We start from the raw sequence: 22,987 nt of genomic DNA, 5'->3' as shown, positions 1-22,987 counted from the left end.
CTTAGAACAAGGTAGGACCAAACGGTTATCACTTCGAGAACGTAGATTGAGAAGATCAATTTCCGATGTAAAGCGGAAACGATCTTTCAAGTAGGAAGGTGACAGAGGGTTATAAAGGATAGAAAACAAGAGGCAAAGAAGATGGAACTGACGGCGAAATCGTATTGGTAACCATTTAAGACGAGCACGATACTCGGAAATGTGATCAAATTTACGCAAACCATATATATAGCGAATGCATAAATTTTGAAGGCGTTCGAGTTTGTCGAGCTGTGCATCAGTTAGGTCTGGGTAACAAGAATCGGCATAATCCAATAACGGAAGAAGAAGAGACTGAGCTAAGCATATTTTGGTTTTAATTGGAAGGAAATTTTTAAATCTATTCCGAAGCAAAAATTTTACGACTTACCTCTCCCACTTGAGATGACCAAGACAGTGTTTCATCAATAAATAGACCAAGGTTTTTGACACAACTGCTAAATTCTAAATCTGTATTATTAAAACGGACAGGTGGCAAGGAGTTTATGCTTACTTTAGCCAACTGTATACGGCTGCCAATCACTATCACTTTTGACTTAAGTGGATTAACACATAATCCATAAGAATGACTCCATGTATAAATCCGTAAAAAGATCCGTGTAAAGATAAGAAATGTAGGTAAATAATTTTGTTCGAACTGAATTGTGCCGTATTGTGTCGTAGCGAGAGTCGCTTTTTATTTTAATGACGTTGCGGAGTGAATCTTCTGTACTTATACATATGTTTTCTGTGACATAACTGAAAAGTTGGAGGTGCATGCCCCGGACCGCATTCAAACCTACGCCCTCTGAATCGAAGGCACAGCTCATCCACTGGGATATTACGTAACTAAAAAGTTATAAAATCTGAAATATAAATTACTGAGATTCATTTAAAAATACAAATAAAAGTGACATTTTCCCTAAAGAACTGGTCTCTATCATATCCGTTTGCGAGTACTGTTTGTGATCAAATATGCTAGCCGACGAAATTGTGTTTGTTTTATAGAACGGATTCAAATGCACATGCAAATAGAATCGTTATTAGTTTGCATGTAATATGCATATACATATAATACACATGTAAAGTGGATTTACGGTACAGTAAATGGTATTGCTGCTTTGATTGCCAAGTTTATTTTTTAAATTAGCCCTTGACTACAATTTCACCTGATGGTAAGTGCTGATGCAATCTAAGATGAAAGCGGACTAACTTGTTAGGAGAATGAAAATCCACACCCCTTTCGGTTTCTACGCGACATGGTACCGGAACGCTAAATCGCTTGGGGATACGTCTTTGTCGGTATGGTGGTAACTAGCCACGGCCGAAGCCTCCCACCAGCCAGACCTGGACAAATTAAGAAAATCTCAATCTGCCTAGCCGAGGATCGAACCCAGGACCTCCGTCTTGTAAATCCACCGCGCAACGGAGGCCGTCAAAAGAAAAGAATCGTTACTAGTTTGCATAGAATATGCATATTCATATAATACACATATAAATTGAATGTACAGAACAGGAAATGGTATTGCTGCTTTGATTGGCCGGTTTTTTTTAATTAGCCCTTGACTACAATCTCACCTGATGGTAAATGATGATACAATGTAAGAGAGAAGCGGGCTAATTTGTTAGGAGGAGACTGAAAATCCACACCCCTTTCGGTTTCTACACTACATCGTACCGGAACGCTAAATCGCTTGGCGATACGCTTTTGCAGGTAGCGTAGTAACTAGCCACGGCTGCGGCCGAATCCTCCCACCAGCCAGACCTGGACCAATTAAGACTCAATTGGCTTTTGCGTACTATATATTTCTTCAACATTCAACAGTATATAATGCTCAGACCCAACATATAGTACAAAACTATATGTTATAGTACGGCTGGCAACTCTAACACACACACACACACAAACTTTTGGATTTATAATATTAGTGTGATACTCCACTATCGTACCAATTTACAAATCAAACTTGTTCGTCGTAAAACATACAGTTACAAGCACATAAATCTAAGACTTTCTATAACTTAGAATGTAGAGAATCTAGATCGCAAGTAAATCGAGCTTCGGTTTAGATCTCAAGCTGCAAGCTCAAACTAGTTACGATGGTGAAAGTTGAGAGTTTGAGACTTTCTTCATACAGCCATAACGTACACTCGCAAATCAAAACTTTTCGAACTATTATAGCCTTTATTTACAAATAAGTATGCACTATAATTTCATAATCTTTTTTAATTACATTGGTGATTGCTGTTAGAATGAACGTAAATCTTTGATTTTGTAAGAACATTCTAAAGGATTGGCAATTATAAATGCTTTTCTTTTCTTATCTAAACACTTCTAACCATTTAAGGCAAATGTTTCATCTTATGAGATGAATTTCCCTAAAAAGTGATGATGCAATCTAAGATAGAAGGGGGCTAACTTGTTAGGAGGAGGATGAAAATCCACATACCTTTCGGTTTCTACACGTCGTACCGGAACGCTAAATCGATTGGCGGTGTGTCTTTGTCGGTAGGGTGGTAACTAGCCACGGCCGAAGCCTCCCACCAGCCAGAGCTGGACCGATTAAGACCTCAATCGACCGAGCCGGGGATCGAACCCAGGACCTCCGTCATATAAATCCACCGCCACGGAGGCCGTCAATAAATATACCACAAGTTATTTTAGTACTGCCAACCTTTACTTTGTTATTCATTGACAATTTATTGCTTGACTTCATATCACCTGTTGTTATGACCATGCACCTCTTGAAGATGGTAGCATGCTGTCTTGGGAAGAAGACATTTAAGAGTGTGCAATATGTAATTTGGTGGTTATAAATGGTTCTGGATCTCAGATTCTGGAAAAGTTAGGAGCCTGATATTTGGGTAAATGATATTTCAAAGTGTTATGACTATACAAAATACACAATTTGTAAAACTTTTCTCGATAGTATATTTTTTTGAAAAATACATGTTTTGCTCACATTTTGCTTTCAATCTCAGGAAAAGCAATATTTTCTTAAATTTTTGTTTTGTATAGAAAATTAGGTATATATCTTGAACATGGCCATTTTGTTTTTTTCGTTATGTTGTTTAATTTACTTGCAATTAGGTAAAAATGGTTTTGGCGCTCACGTCATAAAATTTGCGTCGCGCGTCAATCGCTCCGTGCTTCTCTTCACTTTTTATGAATCAATTCAATTCAATTCGGCGTCTCGTTTGCGCTTCGAATTTTATACATATCGTGCCGACGCGCTGCGCGCTCTTAATTTAACCTTCCTGAAACCTCATGTCAACAATCATGTCTGATCAAAAGTGATGTAGATTGAATAGAGAAGCTGGAAGTGCTATCCATATTATCCCACTGTGAATTACTGAATGAGGGAACAAAACGTTTTGTACCCGTGTTAAAGATACTATAATTATCTATACTAATATTATAAAGCTGAAGAGTTTGTTTGTTTGTTTGGTTGAATGCGCTAATCTCAGGAACTACTGGTTCGATTTGAAAAATTCTTTCAGTGTTAGATAGCCCATTTATCAAGGAAGGCTATAGGCTATATATTCCCCGTATTCCTACGGGAACGGAAACCATGCGGGTGAAACCGCGTGGCGTCAGCTAGTTAATTATATTATTGTAAAGTAATGGTGATACGACTAAAGTCGTAAAGTCAGACACGCACTCTCTTTTATGAGTGCAGGTTACTGCGATGCCTGCCAATGGGGATCATCATCATCATCATCATTATCAACTCACGTTTAGCTCACTGCTGAGCAGGAGTCTCCTCTCAGAATGAGAGGGGTTAGGCCAATAGTACACCACGATGGCACAATGCGGATTGGCAGATCTCAAGGAAAAATTTTCTCAATTCTCTGCGTTTCATACACGCAGAGAATTGAAAAAATTTTTCCTTGAGATTGGAAGATCCATGGGAGAATTGAGAAAGGTTTCCTCACGATATTTTTCCTTCACTGTTTATACGTGATATTTAATTTCTTAAAATGCACATAACTGAAAGTTGAAGATGTACGCTCCGGACCGGATTCGAAACTACGCCCTCCGAAATCGGTGATAGACGTCAATCCCACTGGGTTATCACGGCTCACTGGGCTATCAATGGCAATTTTAAGATTAATAAATAATGGAGGAAGTAGATCTATGGTTAGGAGCTAGAAGTTAAATAACTAGATCTACGGTTAGGAGCCAGAACTTAAATATTACAAGTAATGTTTTGTATTCTAAAAGCGTAACGTAGAAGTATGATATCAAGATTATTATCGTCTCTAGAAAATATGACAAGCACAAGTACCCAATAAAAAAAGCTTATGTGAAACATAATGGTCCCATCTGGGGATGCTTAGTATGAACGACGGGTCCGTGACAAGGCAATAACTGCTTACTGTCATGGAGTATTCTTTATAAGGTAGGGTACACCCTTCGCAAAACTACCCCTAATTGTGTATGACTATAATTCAGGAATGGGATATGCCGAATTTAACACTTCATATATTTTTATCAAAAGAGTATTTTATTGAGTTAGATCTGTTGAGATTTATCTTATACATTTATTTTTTCTTACCTTACCTAATCAGCCGATAGACGTCCAATGCTGGACATGGCCTTATGCATAGACTTCCAAGCACAACGATCTCAAGCCGCCAGCTCCCTGCAACCCGCTTGATATCCTTGGTCCACCTAGTGAAAGGTCGACCAACACTGCGCTTTCCGGTGCGGGGTCGCCATTCCAGCACCTTCACTCCAACGTCCATTGACTCTTCGAACTATGTGGCCTGCCCAATGCCACTTCAGATTCGCGACTCGCTGAGCTAGTATTCAAATAAAGTAGTCTGAAACAAGTAAAAGAATGAACATTCAATCGCATTGCCCGAGTCCCAAGATGATATGAATGAAACGGTCGTGAAGCTCGAATTATGCTAACATTGCCGATACGCGTCGGAATGTGATACGGCTGATACGTGCTCCTCCTTTTATGGCGCCATATATTAGTATCCGTTGGGAATCTGCCATAGATATTTATGGTGTCACTTCATTATAAATCTAGATCTTTATCGTGTGAAATCACATCACTATTGTTCCATTATTTAAGCGACCTACTACAGGACAGGGGATATAGAACTTAGACCCACCATGCCGATTGCCACTCCATACAAGCTCATAGTTCAGTAAATATGTCTCAACTAGCTGACGCCGTCGGTTTCACCCGCGTGGTTCCCGTTCCCGTAGGAATACGGGGATAATTTGTAGCCTTCCTCGATGAATGGGATATCTAATACTGAAAGAATTTTTCTAATCGGAGCAGTAATTCCTGAGATGAGCGCGTTTAACCAAACAAACAAACAAACTCTTCAGCCTTATAATAGTATAGATTTGATGGTTGGATGCAGGGTAGCGCCTTGTAGACTATCTACGCGTTTGTTTTTAAATTAATGACGGTCTCCGTGGCACAGTGGTATGCGCGGTGGATTTACAGGGCGGAGGTCCTGGGTTCGATCTGGCTGGGTCGATTGAAGTTTTCTTAATTGTCCATAAATCCAGGTCTGGCGGGTGGGGACTTGGCTAGTTCACACCCTACAAGCAAAGACGTACCGCCTAGCGATTTAGCGTTCCGGTAAGATGTCGTTTTGAAACCGAAAGGGATCCTTCTCCTAACAAGTTAGCCAGCTTTCATCTTAGATTACATCATCACTTACCATCAGGTGAGATTGCAGTCAAGAGCTAACTTGTAAAAACTAAGACAAAATTAACCAATATTTTCCTAGGAATCTACTACGAGATCAAAGATCGCAGAAGAATCAAAGTCACTGATATAGCTCAGCGAGTCGCGAAGCTGAAGTGGCAATGGGCAGGCCACATAGTTCGATGGAAGTTGGGGTCCCAAGGTGCTGGAATGGCGACCCCGCACCGGAAAGCGCAGTGTTGGTCGACTCCCCATTAGGTGGACTAAGGACATCAAGCGGTTGCGGGGAGGCGCTGGATACCCGCGGCTCGAGAACGTTTTGTTTGGAAGTCCATGCAAGAGGCCTATGTCCAGCAGTGAACGTCCATCGGCTGTTAATGATAATTATGATGATTCTTACTAGAATATACTACAACAACATGCATCTATATAAAAACTAATATTATAAAAAGTTTGTTTGCAATATTGTAGGGGGTAATTTCGGAATCTACTGAACCAATTTTGAAACTTCTTTTACCACTAGAAAGCCACATTTTTTGTGAGTGTCATTGGCTTTAATTTATTCCCATATTCTCACTTTAACGAGAACTACGCGGGTGAAACCGCGGGGCGTTGGCTAGTTTGGAAAAAAGAAGCAAAAAATAACCGTTTTATAACTATTTATAAACATCTTAACCGGACTTACGGTCTGTTTACTCTTTGGATACTGTTAGATATTATCTTGCGTTAAAATTTTCCATATTTTTTTCGCATCCAATGAATGGAATTTTTTGATATTATTTTTAAATTAAACCAAAAATATTGCTACTTGTCCTTCTCAATATATTATGTAAGGTTTACTTTAGGTATATATTTTTTAGACTTTCAGACTGAAAGTTAATCTATTGATTTTTACTCTATAGAAGCTAAGCAAAAAGTAGAATCCATTGTACTTAGGTTAAGTTAAGTTAATACGTCACTGGCTTAGCACCGCCTCCATAATGATCAGAAGGTAGCACATAGGATGTTATTTTTCGCATTTTAGTTTATTTTTGTGATTTTGAAGTCGGTTCATTTTATTTGTTAAAAAGATTTTATTTTTAAATGATATAAGGTGAGGAATATAATACTTTAACAAGTTATTTCAATAACTTCGAAACATACAATACAATAAAATGCATAATAAACAGCTTTTCTGTCACTGATCAATCATTCGGGATTCTTTTATCTATTAAATGTGCCTTTGATAAAAAGGTAGTGAGAAACTAGTATAAAATTGAGCATATTATTTTGTGCGCATTTTGATAACCTGTTTTGGTCAGATTTTAAAACAGTTCCCATAAAGGATCCCAACGAGGGGAATTGTTTAAACTTTAAACAAACCTAACCTTTATCAATGGTAATTAGAATGCATCGCCACTTTAACGCCATGCGCGTTGCAGTCGAGCATCACTTTTCGTAGAAAATAAACCGGACAAGTTCGAGTCGGACCGAGGCCGAGGGTTCCACAAATTAAAAGAATTAAAAGAAAAAAAAAACAAAAGAATGGAATTTGTATTTCGTTTCCGTAACAAATTTCGTAGTTACCTCAACAGAAATTAATTATAATTATAATTTAACACCGCATAAACGGCCGTATACTCAGAAGTTTTGGATATATGATTTTAATTTCAATTTGTTCTCGATCAACCATCAAGTGCACCCGAGGTAAATTGTCTGGACAGAGATGCGGGCGGACAGACAGACAGAAAAATGGACAACAAAGGGAATAAAGGTGCTTTAGGGAAAAAAGGGAATAAAAGTGGTGGTTTTTTTCTTGAGGTACGGTACCCTAAAAAAAAGGAAATTATATTTGTTTTAAAAAATTATGTTAAGAAAAACAAACATGTCTTAGGCTGCATTGTCACATAACTTAAAGTGTAATCGCATTCCAGCTTTACTTTTTCTCGATTAAAAACATCGGCCATCACAGAATCCAGACGTGCGATTTCTTCTCGCTTCCTTTTAAAGAACGCTTTATGGAGAGCCGACCTCATTGATATGACTTCATTGCCGCATGAAATATCGTTTATACGAGGTATTATGGTAAGTGATGATGCAGTTTGAAACGTGGCGTTCTACCTGGCCTTGTGGACAGAATATACCTACTTTATGTGGTTTTAAAATACGTTTGGTGGCTGTGAATTTGAATTTAGCTGAAAGTTTGTTTTTTTTTCTTTCTGATTGGTCTCCGGGGGGTTTGGGCGAGCGCAGAAGCATCGCCTGATGGGGCCCGAAGACAGAAGCAGAGTGGATGGGCGGAACGACTCTCTAGGTATATGCACGCAAGATTATATAACGTAACCCCTTTCAGATTTACGCTATAGTCCAGCACGCTGGCCCAGTACGGATCGTCAGATTTCACACACGTAGAGAATTAAAAAAGTTTTTGTACAACAGTTTTCCTTCACCGTTTGAGACACGTGATATTTAATTTCTTAAAATGCACACAACTGAAAAGTTGGAGGTACATACCCCGGACCGGAGTCGAATCCTTCGGAATCGGAGGCAGAGGTCATATCCACTGGGTTATCACGGCTCTCATAGTATCGAAGTACTAGTAGAAAACGCAGGGTGATGTATAATATTATGCTAATTTAAAAGCTATTAATCTTACAGGATAAATTGTGGGATTAGTGTTACTTACCTGTCTGCCAGCTGTTGAAGCGGGTGGCGGCTTAAGTTTCAAATCGGCCCTTCAATTGATAGAAGACTATACTCTAGTATTATTAAAACATGAAAATCATTCTGTTGATTGATTTGATTTGATTGAGAGCCGTGATAGCCCAGTGGATATGACCTCTGCCTCCGCTTCCGGAGGGTGTGGGTTAGAATCCGGTCCGGGGCATGCACCTCCAACTTTTCAGTTATGTGCATTTTAAGAAATTAAATATCACGTGTCTCAAACGATGAAGGAAAAACATCGTGAGGAAACCTGCATGGCAGAGCATTTTCTGCGTGTGTGAAGACTGTCAATCCGCATTGGGCCAGCCCGGTGGACTACTGGCCTATAGCTTAGCAAATTCGTTCGTAACACTCCCAATGATCCACGGAGGTCGGGAGGAGTATTCTAGCCGTCCGCATCTCTTGTTGTGTAATTCTTTATGGGTTACTTGGGATAGGCGGGGAGAGTGCCTTGAGTGGAAAAGGGGCGTGGTAGATATCTGTCAAAGGCGCCTTTAACCCTACACACAACGTTCACAAGTGCGTGACTTCACTGAAGTCATTCTCTGCCATTCTAGGGTCTTATTTTGGTTACAGTTTGATTTGTAATTATATTTTCCTGATAAATGTTGTTAATCATAACTTTTGTTCGACATTAGTTTTCCTATTTTAGTAATCACTTCCGAGTCTGCTAAGACATGATGTTATTCAAATCATTTCAGTAATCAGTATAGTCATTGAAAACTAACGGACCTCCGTGACTTTTTTCGCTTGTAAATCTGTTTTTCAAAAGTGCCACGGGAATTGATGACTTCATAGATCCCCATGGCATTTGTGATACATGGCATTGGTGTGCATATTTCTTACGAAGGTTACGATGGCACTCAGCATGGCAATTGTAATCTAGTATCAGCCATACAGTGACTTGTGGTGACGTCACCGTCGCAAGCGCACACTAACCAGGCGACCGACTAAATATAGACTGTAAACATCTCCTAAGTGAATCATGTACGCTTAAACTGTACTAAGTAAACAAGTACACACATGTGTGGGTAAGGTAATCGCTCTTCTCTGTACTATATGGTGCTAGATTTTTTTTAAATTCCAGGACTAAGGATTTCTGGAAGAGTGTTTTGCCCAGTAATATCATCCCTTTTATGTTCGTTCGTTATCAACCCATATTCGGCTCACTGCAGAGCTCGAGTCGCCTCTCAGAATGAGACGGGTTAGGCCAATAGTCCACCACGCTGGCCCAATGCGGATTGGCAGGCTTCACACACGCATAGAATTAAGAAATTTCTCTGGTGTCCAGGTTTCCTCACGATGTTTTTCCTTCACCATTTGAGACACGAGATATTTAATTTCTTAAAATGCACACAACTGTAAAGTTGGAGGTGCAAGCCCCGGAACGGATTCGAACCCACACCCTCCGGAATCGTCAGCAGGGGTTATGTCCACTGGGCTATCACGGCCTTTGATGTTAGTAGTCATTTTTTAAATCGCACACAATTATACAAACTATTATAACATTATACTCAGCTAAATTTGTCAATAATGCAGCAAGATAAAATTTGTAGAACGGATTATATTGAAGTTTGAAAGTTACAATTTAGAACAGGGCCTATAGCCATATCCACGCTTTGAAAACTAAAAAATGTATGAGAATGACGAATTCGATCGATAACTTGTTCACGTGACCAGTCGATAACAAATGTCACTCACATACATTTTTAATTTTCGAAGCGTTTGCGATTGTAGAAAGGGAATATGATGAGGGATGTCCATTAACAGGCAAATTGATTTGATTGTTTCCACTTTATTGGATTGACTGGACATCATCCGAAAATACCGGCCGTTTAGTACAATAGGTGATTGCGCATAATAGAAACATCGCATAATAGATTTTAGATTTCAGTTCTAGTATTTTGAAAATTAAAAGCCATCCAACCGAATTATGAAACACTTCTCTATGTTGCAGTCTAAAATGAACTATTCATAATTCAATTTCCGAGTAATTAGTTAAATTGTATCTATTATTTCCCGATTGGATTTTTTGGACAAATTGCTACCTGATTCATTAGGATAAATGTACATAGATGTTTAACATCCGTGGCGCAGTGGCATGTGGCATTGGATTTACAAGACGGAAGTCCTATGTTCGATCCACGGCTGGTCTGGTTGAGATTTTCTTAGTTGATCCAGGTCTGGTGGGAGGCTTTAACCGTGTCTAGTTACCACCCCACCGGCAAAGACGTACCGCCAATTTAGCGTTTCGGTACGATGTCATGTAGAAACCGAAAGGGGTGGATTTTCATCCTACTCTTAACTAGATAGCCCGATGATCCAAGCTCCCCTGCATCATCACTTACCAACAGGTGTGGTTGTAATCAAAGGCTAACGTGTAAAGAATAAAAAAACGATAAAAATGTAGCTGCCAAAATTATACTGCAATTGGTAATTTTGAGTTACCCATGGTGTCGGTTAATTCTCAAATTTAGACGAACTTAGATTTATTATTCTTGTCATACATAGATGAACTACACACAACGTCTTATGGCAAAACGAGGTCTTCCTTCACAAGAGCGTAGATTTCCACCTCGGTTACGAATATTTCAATCAGCTCATAACCAGGCCTTCTAAGCCTAGGTCTTAAAGACATTCCGTCCATTAATGCTTTTCTAGCCCTTGTATTTGACTCTGGAATATCCTCTGCTATTTCCCGGTAACGCTACTGCAAGAAGAAAATAACAACAAATACAAATACAACAGAAAAAACGCATGAAAATCCGCGCCGTCAAAAATGGTACCTGCTTTGCACAAAAAAAAGGTGTGATGAATGTGTTGTGCCGAGAAAGGAATGACTCCTATAGAAAACATAACCTCAAAATGTTAGGCTATTGTATACTTGTATAGTGAGCGTGTAAAAAATGCAGAAACAACGTGAGTTTTGGAGCGTCAGAGAGCGGAGACCCGATTGCAGGCTATAGGCTATAGCAGTCGAGACCGGAGTGCCGGCTCGGCAGTTACAATCGAACCGTAGGCAAGGCCCGTCGTTCGCTCCCCCCGACCACTTCCAACTCTCAAACACTCGATAACTTATCAACAAATAATTGCATGAAGTCATCGATTAAATTAAGTGTCGCGGAACGCTCCTTACGTTTCCAACAATACAAAAGTGGAACTAAATAGGTTGAGGCAAATGCTCCGGCGTCGAGGATTAACAGTAAAGTTGCGAAGTCGTTCGTATGCTCGAGTTTGACAGTGAACTTCGTGCCAACAAGTGTCCGTGAAAAAGTTTTAGTGCGTGCCGATTGGCTGATTTTGTTTTGATTTTTGTTCATGTGATCAGGATGAACGGGACACCAGCTAGAAGGCCGAAAAGCGCCTTTTCTGAAATGGTTAGTGGGCTTTATTATCTAGTTAGCTAACAGTTTTATGTCTTGTATTTCGACCTTTTCTTCACTGGACTAGTTAAAGGTGACCAGCTGCCACCTGTGGTGCGACAAAAATAGGCATGTGCCTTCCTTGAATATTCAAGGGGGCGATTAAAACTAATTCTTTAAGACTTTTTTGCGGCATTCTTTAATAATATTTTTTTCTTTTAATTTAGATGTCTGTGGACGTTAGTAGACGTATAGTTAAATACCTTCTAATCCGTTTGATAGTATTAGCTAAAAATTCAAATTTTAATTTAATTATCTTATGATAAATAGCATGCAGTACCATTCTTTGGACAATTCCTCGCGGAAAAATTGCTCGTTGTCTGGATCTTGATTGATTAGATTAATCAATATAATTTGCTTTTAGTATTTTTTTTTATGTTTTATTGTAGGTAATATTTATTCTGTTGACGATTGAAACTATTTTAAAGAGATTTGTGAAGATAAAGTATTGAAGAGGAAATATTTATTCAACGCTATTGAGGTATAAAATACATTTTTAAAATTATAGAAACATATTATTAAATAAATTTAAAATTAAATATATAATCATAGTACTTAGCACAATTTATATTTAAGATCATTTACTTACATAACTCCGACATAATCCGGTTCAAGTGTTAAATATAATATAGAAATAAAAGTTTGGCGACCTCTGTCAAACTTGTTAGAGACAGAGACAGCGTTATGCAACTGAGTGGGACAAAGCAAAGGTGATTTGACCGCGTGAAACGTATCAGTTGTTGCAACCGTAAACAAGTATACTATGGTTGTTATAGTTATAGTTAGGTTGTTATAGATATAGTTTAATAGTTGTTTCACGATAACTCCCGCTTATCGACTTTCTTGGGTCTTATAAGCGATAAGTTCCGGGTTTGATTCTTGCGAGACGGTTTGAAGTAGTGTTGAATGGTGTGGGTTAGATTATTCTGCTAGCACGGTCCAAGATTCGATTTCTGGGTCAGGCAATAAAATATTATTGAGTATTATATTGAGAAGTTGATCTCTATAATTTTTTTTATTTTATTCTTTACAAGTTAGCCCTTGACTACAATCTCACCTGATGGTAAGTGATGGTGCAATCTAAGATGGAAGCGGGCTAACTTTTTAGGAGGAGGTTTCTACACGATATCACACCGGAACGCTAAATCGCTTGGCGGTACGTCTTTTTCGGTAGGGTGGTAACTAGCCACGGCCGAAGCCTCCCACCAGCATAATAAGCCACCAGTCATGATAAGCCCTTGAATTTTATACCCATATTGCAATATCGCAAAGAAAAAAAAATCACCACGAGTCTATAGCATCTCACAGTCGTTGTGTTGATTTTTTTACCTTCACTTATGTAATTCTAATTAAGTAAATTCGTTAAGCGGTTTGGAAGATATGAGGTAATAAAGAATATTACATTTACTCAGATGCACAATTATCCACCCTCTTTAATATGACGCGAGTATATCAAAGTGGACGGATAATTGTGCCTCTGAGTATATACACATAAGATACGCACGAAAAACATAACCCTTCTTCGTTGTTAACAACCCGTATTCGGCTCACTGCTGAGCTCGAGTCTCCTCTCAGAATGAGAGGGGTTAGGCCAATAGTCCACCACTCTGGCCCAATGCGGATTGGCAGACTTCACACACGCAGAGAATTATAAAAATTCTCTGATATGTAGGTATCCTCACGATATTTTCCTTCACCGACACGTGATATTTAATTTATTAAAAATGCACACAACTGAAAAGTTGAAGGTGCATGCCCCGAACCGGTTTAGAACCCACACCCTCCAGAATCGGAGGCAGAGGTCATATCCACTGGGCTATCACGCCTGTATAACCCTTCTTGCAGTCTGGTAAAAAAGATCTACTTTTTTTTAAAAAAGATTTACTTTTTATGACGGCCTCCGTGGCGCAGTGGTATGCGCGGTGGATTTACAAAACGGAGGTCCTGGGTTCGATCCCCGGCTGGGCAGATTGAGATTTTCTTAATTTGTTCAGGTCTGGCTGGTGGGAGGCTTCGGCCGTGGCTAGTTACCACCCTACCGGCAAAGACGTACCGCTAAGCGATTTAGCGTTCCGGTACGATGCCGTGTAGAAACCGAAAGGGGTGTGGATTTTCATCCTCCTCCTAACAAGTTAGTCCGCTTCCATCTTAGACTTCATCATCACTTACCATCAGGTGAGACTGTAGTCAAGGGCTAACTTGTAAAGAATAAAAAAAAAATACTTATCTTGGAAAAACAATATGGGCATGCCAAACCAGAATGAAACAAACCCTGGTTGAATTTGATTAAGTCGAGGATTGTCTACGTACCTACAGAGTCAATTAAGCCTTAATTGCTCTACGCTTATTGCACAAACTAGAACAATCGTATTTTATTAAACCTACGTAATTTTCTACATAGAAAACTTTTTGCAAGCTTTTGATTAATTGTACTGTTAGTACCTAAATATACAGGGTGTTCTGTAATTAATGGATAAAACGCAAATGGTAGACACACAATGGTGATAGCCCAGTGGATATGACCTCTGCTTCCGATTCCGGTGGGTGTGGGGTCGAATCCGGTCTGGGGCATGCACCTCCAACTTTTCAGTTGTGTGCATTTTAAGAAATGCATACCAGAGAATTTTCTTAATTCTCTTCGTGTGTGAAGTCTGCCAATCCGCATTGGGCCAGCGTGGTGAACTATTGGCCTAACCCATCTCATTCTGAGAGGAGACTCGAGCTCAGCAGTGAGCCGAATATGGGTTGATAATGATGATGTATAATCATGGAAGCTACCTTCCTCTTAACTTGGCCTTTTAAGCATGATTTTTCCATTTTCACCAACATTTTCAATACCTATTGACTTACTTTTGCATTAATGATATTAGTACGGATTTATGGATTAGTTTGGAGCAACGTATAGGCTTTGTTTCATTGAGGTTAACCAACAACCACGCAGATAAACTCGCAACACAAATAAATTCACCAAACGGCGGTTAACCGATTAAAAGTAACCTACCTAGGTACATGACTGGAATACGTATCTATGGATTAAAGCAAACATAATTTTCCTCAAAGGAAACCGTAAATAAGCAGATATTTCCTCATCCATTATGTTATAAAACTAAATATTCATTACTCATCAATCATTATTTCATCATCACTAATCTACCCATAGAACATAAAACTCTTAAACTGTGCTTTTGTTTATGAATTAATGCGGGTTTGCTGGTTTGAATGATAATGTATGAGACTGTAATGATAATTATTCATCATCACCATCATCATCATCATCATATCAGCCGATGGACGTCCACTGCAGGACATATGCCTTTTGTAGGGACTTCCAAACATCACGATCCTGAGTCGCCTGCATCCAGCGAATCCCTGCGACTTGCTTGATGCCGTCAGTCCACCTGGTGGAGGGTCGACCTGCACTGCGCTTTCTAGTGCGGGGTCGCCATCCCAGCATCTTGGGACACCAACGTCCATCAGATGCGATGAACGATAATTATTATCAGTTAATATAAGCTTTATTCGAAGCCAAAGGCTTTACGCGATCTTCAAGACACGGGGTTATAACATTTCACATCACCGCGCGGCTACTGAGACTTTTTTTTAGATAACAGAAAATCCCCAAAAATCTTTTTTTTTTGTTTGACAAAGCCGTTAAGTGACGATGGAAGTGGGCTTATTTGAAAGAAGTACAGGTTATCCTACCCATAATTCGGACGATTTCTACGCGACATCGTACTGGAACGCTAAATCCCTTGACGAGACATTTTTGCCTGTAGAGTGGTAACCAGTCACGGCCGATGCCTACCACCACATAAGACCCGGGGCCAATTTATAAAATATGAAATCGTACACTGACCGAGTTGGTAGTCGAACCCAGATACTTTCTGTTGAGAACCACAACACTACCTAGTGCTGCAGAGAGGTTATCATTTCTTCTAAATTATCGTAATAATTATACAAATCATGTCCACGTGGAATGGTGGCAAGGATACTGGCTGCATTTCCGCGCTGGACAGCCAGGCTGATCCTTTGGACAAAATCTAAATTTTTCTCATCTATCATATATTCATTATTTACTAGCATATTGGTAAATTATTCTAAACTTAAAGCTGTTGTAAGATTAGTAAATAAAAAAAAAACAAATAATGAAATAATTCAACATTTAATAACTATAAAGTACACACCAATGCGCATCGCATATAATATAATACAAACAAAATATTTATTTATTATTTATATTAAGTACTAGCTTAGATTAGCTTCGAAAAATAGCAATTATTTGTCGTAAAAAGAAAATGACAATAAATTTTATTGTGGGATATCCATAACATATAGACATATACCATCGCGGAGTTTTCTGTAGACCTTTTCAATGTGTACAATACCTAGTACATTATTTTGATAAATATCATAGGATTCAGCCTCCGTTTACAATGACAACGCAAAAACGCAACGCAAACGACATCACATTAAAAATCTCAAAAATGACAGTATTTCTCCACTATTTATTGGATGTTATACATATAAACCTTCATCTTCAATCACTCTATCTATTAAAAAAAACCGCATCAAAATCCGTTGGTAGTTTTAAAGATTTAAGCATACATTAGATATCGGGGCAGAGAAAGCGACTTTGTTTTATACAATGTAGTGATATTGGGTAATTGTTAAGGAAATACCTGCAATTAATCACGTATACCTAAATACTAGTTTGCCAGAGGAAAAAAGTTTAGGAAACTCCGTCCATTTAATCAAATGCTAGATGTTAAAGGTTACCAACCTGCAGTACGATGACCTGTAATCAAACGGTCGAATGCTAAGAAATAAGGATAATCATGGAAATGGCGGAACGATTACAGAGCTATCTTGATTTCCTAATAACATGTAATTTCTGTATCGGAATTGTACTGAGCTTTTGATCGCTTGACGACTTGAATGGCTGGTTCACATAGATTTTATATCCTACTAATATTATAAAGCTGAAGAGTTTGTTTGTTTGATTGAATGCGCTAATCTCTTGAACTACTGGTCCGATTTAAAAAATTCTTTCAATGTTAGATAGCCCATTTATCGAGGAAGGCTATAGGCTATATATTATCCCCATATTCCTACGGGAACGGGAACCACGCGGGTAAAACCGTGTGGCGTCAGCTAGTTATTAGATATGTCACTAACACGTCGAAACTGAAGCGAACTAAAATAGCTAGAAGTCTTAATTTCATTTAGTCAAAACAAATAATACGTAGGTTCAAATCCGGTTAGTTGTGTGCATTTTATAAAATTGAATATCAAGTGAAGGAAATCATCGTGAGAAAACTTGCATACCAGAGAATTTACTTAATTCTCTACGTGTGTGAAGTCTGCCAATCCGCATTGAGACAGCGTCGTGAACTATAGACCCAACCCCTCTTATTCTGAGAGGAGACTCAACAGGGAGCCGAATATAGGTTGCTAATGATGATGAGGATCATCATCTACCATCAGGTGAGATTGTAGTCAGTCAAAGGCTAACTTGTAAAGAACAAAAACATGAAAAACGATACCATGTATTTTTTATGTTTAATAAGCAGCTTTTATAAAATGCCGAAGGTCTGGTCCACACTTGCTCTCAATCTTCAGGTTTAAACGCAAATGTTAACGCATCAGTTTGATCCAGTAGGTACGGAGTAGGTATCTCATAACCGGTCTTATCGACACGAAATTTGCTTGGAATGCCGTTTCGTCTGTCTGCAATAGACTAGTAGGAAGGTGTTTTATAGGATCGCTTTGGTGAATATTAAGTTCCTTAATGTATCCTTTTCAGTGGCGAAGAATGGAATTTTGATGAAGGTAAGCCGTCCCAAAGAAAAGGAAACTTACATACCGCTTGATACGAGTACATACTCCCGTTCCTCATAGATACGTATTAATTACATTAATGAATATTTAAGTATGGATTTTTAAAAGAATCGGCCTGTAAGGACGCTGCTGATCCTTTTACAATTAAAAAGAAAATTATGTTTTTTGTTTTGTTCTATTAGGAGTACTTGTAACGGGTGTGAACAAATAAAAAATATTCTATTCCATTGCGTTCCGTTCCGTTCTATTCTATTCTATTCTACATATAAACACGGATGCTTAGATACATAGATATATAGGTGTCAAAGCACGGATGGCTATGTTGAATCTATACTAATATTATAAACCTGAAGAGTTTGTTTGTTTGATTGAACGCGCTAATCTCAGGAACTACTGGTCCGATTTGAAAAATTCTTTTAGTGTTAGATAGTCCATTTATCGAGGAAGGCTATAGGCTATATATTATCCCGGTATTCCCACGGGAACGGGAACCACGCGGGTAAAACCGCGAGGCGTCAGCTAGTCTGTAATATACTGAATCAATTATCCGTCTAACACTATCACACACTTTCAACGACATTTTATACAAGAGATAGGGCAGTAACGCCTCAAAACTGGGGCGGACAAATGTGTATAGGTAATTAATTTCATTTAGTCTTAATTTCATTTAGTCGCTTATCGAAAGTTATATACTATCGCTTAAACATCGAAAGTTATTACAAATCATATCCAAATATTGTCTACGATGTCGAGTTGACGTGTGTTCTCATTGACCACAACTAACAATGCCTTGATTATAAATTTCCTCTTTTGAGCGCCTCATTTTTTATGCGCTAGTAACACATCTAACAGTATTTAATATCATTGCTAGTAGTCGTATAAATGGCTGGATTTATTCGGAAAATGCTTCTCGAAGTTTATTCTCATGGAATTAATAGTTTAAAAACCTTTATTGTTGTGAAAACATGAATTTACATTTTTCCAACAATTTCAGTTTAAGTTTTAATACATTCATCTCTAAGTGGTTATTTTATTCAGTGTTTCATGTATTAAAATTGAAACAAAAATAAATTTATTTAAAATTCACTACTCTAAATGAATTATTAAAATAATTTTCTGCGAGAAAATGATACCATAATGAAATTTAATAATTTAAGTGTTCGTGAAATTACATAACATACATTATCTATTATTTATATACATCATAAGGAAACAGGCAAAGATGCAAATTCGTTTTCAGAAAGTGTGTTCAAAGTTTTTTGCGAGAATAAGATTCCTTAATGAATTTGTTTTAATAATTTAAGTGTTCGTGAAATTGCATAACATACAATTATCTATTATTTATTTAGTAACATACATTATTTGAGAGTGTTTTTAGGATACTATCTACTTATCATCTTATCTACATTGGTTTGGTAGGTACGTATTATCACATATCAAACATTTACTCTTTTTTAGAAGTGGGTTATCGCATTTATAAATATTATCAGTTATTAAAAGAGTCATCCGGAAAGTATCAAATAATTATTTATACTATTTAATATACTTTTTATACTAATATTATAAAGCTGAAGAGTTTGTTTGGTTGAACGCGCTAATCTCAGGAACTACTGGTCCGATTTGAAAAATTCTTTCATTCATTTCAATAGCTCATTTAATGAGGAAGGCTATATATTATCCCCGTATTCCTACGGGAACGGGAACCACGCAGGTGTCAGCTAGTATAATATATTCCGACTACAACAAACTAAATCAATGATGTTTATTCTACTAATAGATAAATCTTCGAAATATTGAAGTAAGTTTACCTTTAAGTTGCTTAAGGGTATGTCTCTTATATAATAACCTTTTTGTCAACAGCAGCTTCTATTATAAAATAATATAACTGATTTATACATAAACAACAAGTGATTGTAATCTCAATAGCTGCGCGGTAAACGGACCGGACTCAACACTGGTCTTGGATTCGATTCCCGCCCGCTGGACTATTGCCGTACCCACTTCTATCATATCGACAAATAGGAACCCTCCTTTGGAAAAACTGTAACAGGAATATTGATCATATTTTAAAAAATTATGGTGAAAATAATTTAAAAAAAAAGTGTATGTTAAACTGTGACTTGGATTAACACATGATTATTTTTTCGTATTTTTTACAAGTTAGCCCTTGATTACAATCTCACCTGGTGGTAAGTGATGATGCAGTCCAAGATGGAAACGATGAAAATCCACACCCCTTTATATAAGTGTATACACCTTCTTTTCTTACACGTCTATATAAAATCGGTATCAAGAAATTATTATCTGATAAGAGGTCATTTATTATCATGTTGATATAATAAATCTTCAACATTCAAGGCCATCCATTATTATAACGACGGTGATGAAGAGACGTGATAGCCCAGTGGATATCACCTCTGCCTCCGTTTCCAGAGGGTGTGGGTTCAAATCCGGGGCGTGCACCTCTAACTTTTCAGTTGTGTGCATTTTAAAAAATTAAATATCACGTGTCCCAAACGGTGAAGGAAAACATCGTGAGGAAACCAGCATACCAGGGAATTTTCTTGTGTGAAGTCTGCCAATCCGCATTGGGCCAGCGTGGTAGTCTAATGCCTAAACCCTCTCATTCTGAGAGGAGACTCGAGCTCAGCAGTGAGCCGAATATGGGTTCATAACGATAACGATGATTTTATATTTGAAAAAAGACTAGGAAAGTAGCCAGAACATAGAGGTTTCTACATAAATGCTTAGGTAAGTATTACGGTAATAAAATTCACCTCATTTACAGTTCATTAAGCTTAAATTCGCGTGAACGCTCCCCATCCACGACAGGATATTAACAGGGTTTGTTACTAATTATGAAATTCTATTATCAGCCTTGAGGTGTCTTTTTTATGACCGTATCGTGCGATGCCGCTAAATATAAACTTCAACCACCTTCAACTCTCTAACCTATGCCTTTTTTTTGCCCCCAACGCAAAAAGAGGGGAAACATGATCTTTATGTTGTGTCTGTATGTGTGTCTGTCTGTAGCACTGTAGTTGTTAGACTGTTTTATTTTTTTATTCTTAACATGTTAGCCCTTGACTACAATCTCACCTGATGGTAAGTGATGATGCAGTCTAAGATGGAAGCGGGCTAACTTGGAGGAGGATGAAAATCCACATCCCTTTCGGTTTCTACACGGCATCGTACCGGAACGCTAAATCGCTTGGCCACGGCCGAAGCCTCCCACCAGCCAGACCTGGACAAATGAAGAGAATCTCAATCTGCCCAGCCGGGGATCGAACCCAGGACCTCCGTCTTGTATATCCACCGCGCATACCACTGCGCCACGGAGGCCAAAAATTACATTTAGATTTTACAGATAGATTTGTACCCTACACTGCGCGTGGACGATATTCATTAGCGACCATAATACGAAGAAAGTTAGGTATAGAATACTTTTAGTTGTGAAAATACGCAAAATAATGTCACCAGGGGGTGAAATAGGGATTGAAAGTTTATACGGAAAGTCTTAGATTATTTATCTTATAAGGATTCGGTTTTTTCCTATTGAGGTACGGGACCCTAAAAATGCAAAGTAGTTCAAAGTAAACGCAACCTTCTTAATAGAAATATAAAAGTTAACAGACTGTTTTGTGAATAATCCGGACACCGACGGGATTACCGTGAAGGTTAATTTGTTTAATTAGCACTTTAGTTAATTATTGTTATACAAAAATTAATTATAATGCGTAATTCATAAAAGGTTTTTTACGTTACTTTGTTTTGATTTCATGATATGACTCAATGTTTACGTAATGTAACCTCTTCAATGTTTTACGAATGTATTAAAGCTACTGTTACACATGCTCATTTCAAGCAAGAAAGCATGCTACTATTGAGCAGTTGCTACTTATTAGCATGGGTATCGTAACATTGCTAATATTGAGCATGCTTATTTCGAGCTTGCTCAAGAATCAACAGTCGTGCGATTTATGAGCATCCTACTGGCTGCGCGGGTGGAAGGTGGCGTGCTTTTAGCGCGTCTGAACAGGTTTGCTTATTAAGTATGCTAGCCGATCAGCATTGCTATTCTGTATTCTCTTCATCTTCATCTGGCTATTCTGTATTATCTTCATCTTCATCTCTCCCTATCTAACACGATACTATAGACAGAGAGCGATAGATACAAATTAGCATGTGTCATTGTAATGTTTGCTTTGAGCATGCTTATTCAGCAGCATACTTAAAAAAGAACATACATACAGCCGAACGTAGAACCTCCTCCTTTTTGGAAGTCGGTTAAAAATAGCATGCTTATTGCTAGCAAATGTAAACTGATGATAAGCATGCTCGTATGGAACATACTTAATAGCACGTTTTTAGCATGCTATTTTAGAGCATGTGTAACAGTACCTTAAATCTAGTCTTACTTAGTTAGGTTTTACAAATTCGATTTAGAATTCGGATCCCACTAAAAACTTAAACAAAATGTTTTGCAGTACATATTGAATAGGATTTTGTAGAACAAGTCTACTTTTTAGACTGCATCTGTATATTTTTGCTTTTTACTTGTTAACGCATACACCGGATTTCATTTTGTTTCAGTTACCAACAATGGACGCTTTTCCGAACATACTCTCTCCGGGGAAATTCTGTTTGAAAATGTTAACCAAATTAACCTAAACACGTAACCTCACCCAAATTAACTTTATAACATTAAACATCGTACCTTTTTATTTTTATCCCAACTTTTACATATTGGTAGTAGTAGAGCTTTTGTTGACAGACTGCGTACGGGGAAATACTACTACCAAGCTCTGTTCAGATTTAACTGAACAGTTAAATTGTACGTGTGTAGTTTTTTCAGTTTTTCTAGTGATTATTTCGATTAGATAAAACTATACAATTAAAACTGAAGGTCTGTAAAGCCTCTTATGTTCAGAAAAACGTAATGAAGTAAATTTATTTTTATTAAAGGTCTAATTTTTTGAATATTATACATACAAGAATTACTCTTTCTTAACTATTATATAACTTTCAACTCCTACTTCAGCTCCTATTTATATTTTCGCATATTTTATTATTGCTTGTATTTCATACGTAGCACTCCCGATGGCCCGCGCGGGCTGGGGGCGGGTAGCGATGAATGAAAAACCCACGACTGATGCACCACACTTCCCCGCACGCACGAATCGCAGTCTTTCCCCCCGTCGCTCGCACATCATGGGAGTGTCATCAACGAACTTTTGAGACTATATAAGTATACACAGAAGATATAGATCCCTTCTTATTAGATCATCTGCATACTTATCATCTCTTGTCAGTAATTGTTCCAATTGC

General features: G+C 38.0%; 1 protein-coding gene across 2 annotated transcripts in view; it reads left to right on the top strand.

The window, feature by feature from the left end:
* Positions 1-11,396: 11,396 nt before the first annotated feature.
* LOC112047339 (four and a half LIM domains protein 2) overlaps positions 11,397-22,987 on the top strand; it is a 212,296-nt gene continuing 200,705 nt past the window's right edge. Inside the window, exon 1 of one of the 2 annotated variants that reach the window (XM_052882721.1) lies at positions 11,397-11,776. In XM_052882721.1, the coding sequence (XP_052738681.1) occupies positions 11,729-11,776 (48 nt within the window). In that variant the 5' untranslated portion in view covers positions 11,397-11,728. The remainder of the gene's footprint in view (positions 11,777-22,987) is intronic. The other variant, XM_052882723.1, reaches the window with a different exon arrangement.

This window comes from Bicyclus anynana, chromosome 7, assembly GCF_947172395.1.
Source record: "Bicyclus anynana chromosome 7, ilBicAnyn1.1, whole genome shotgun sequence".
Taxonomy (NCBI): Eukaryota; Metazoa; Arthropoda; class Insecta; order Lepidoptera; family Nymphalidae; genus Bicyclus; species Bicyclus anynana.
This window is presented reverse-complemented; position numbering and strand designations above follow the sequence as displayed.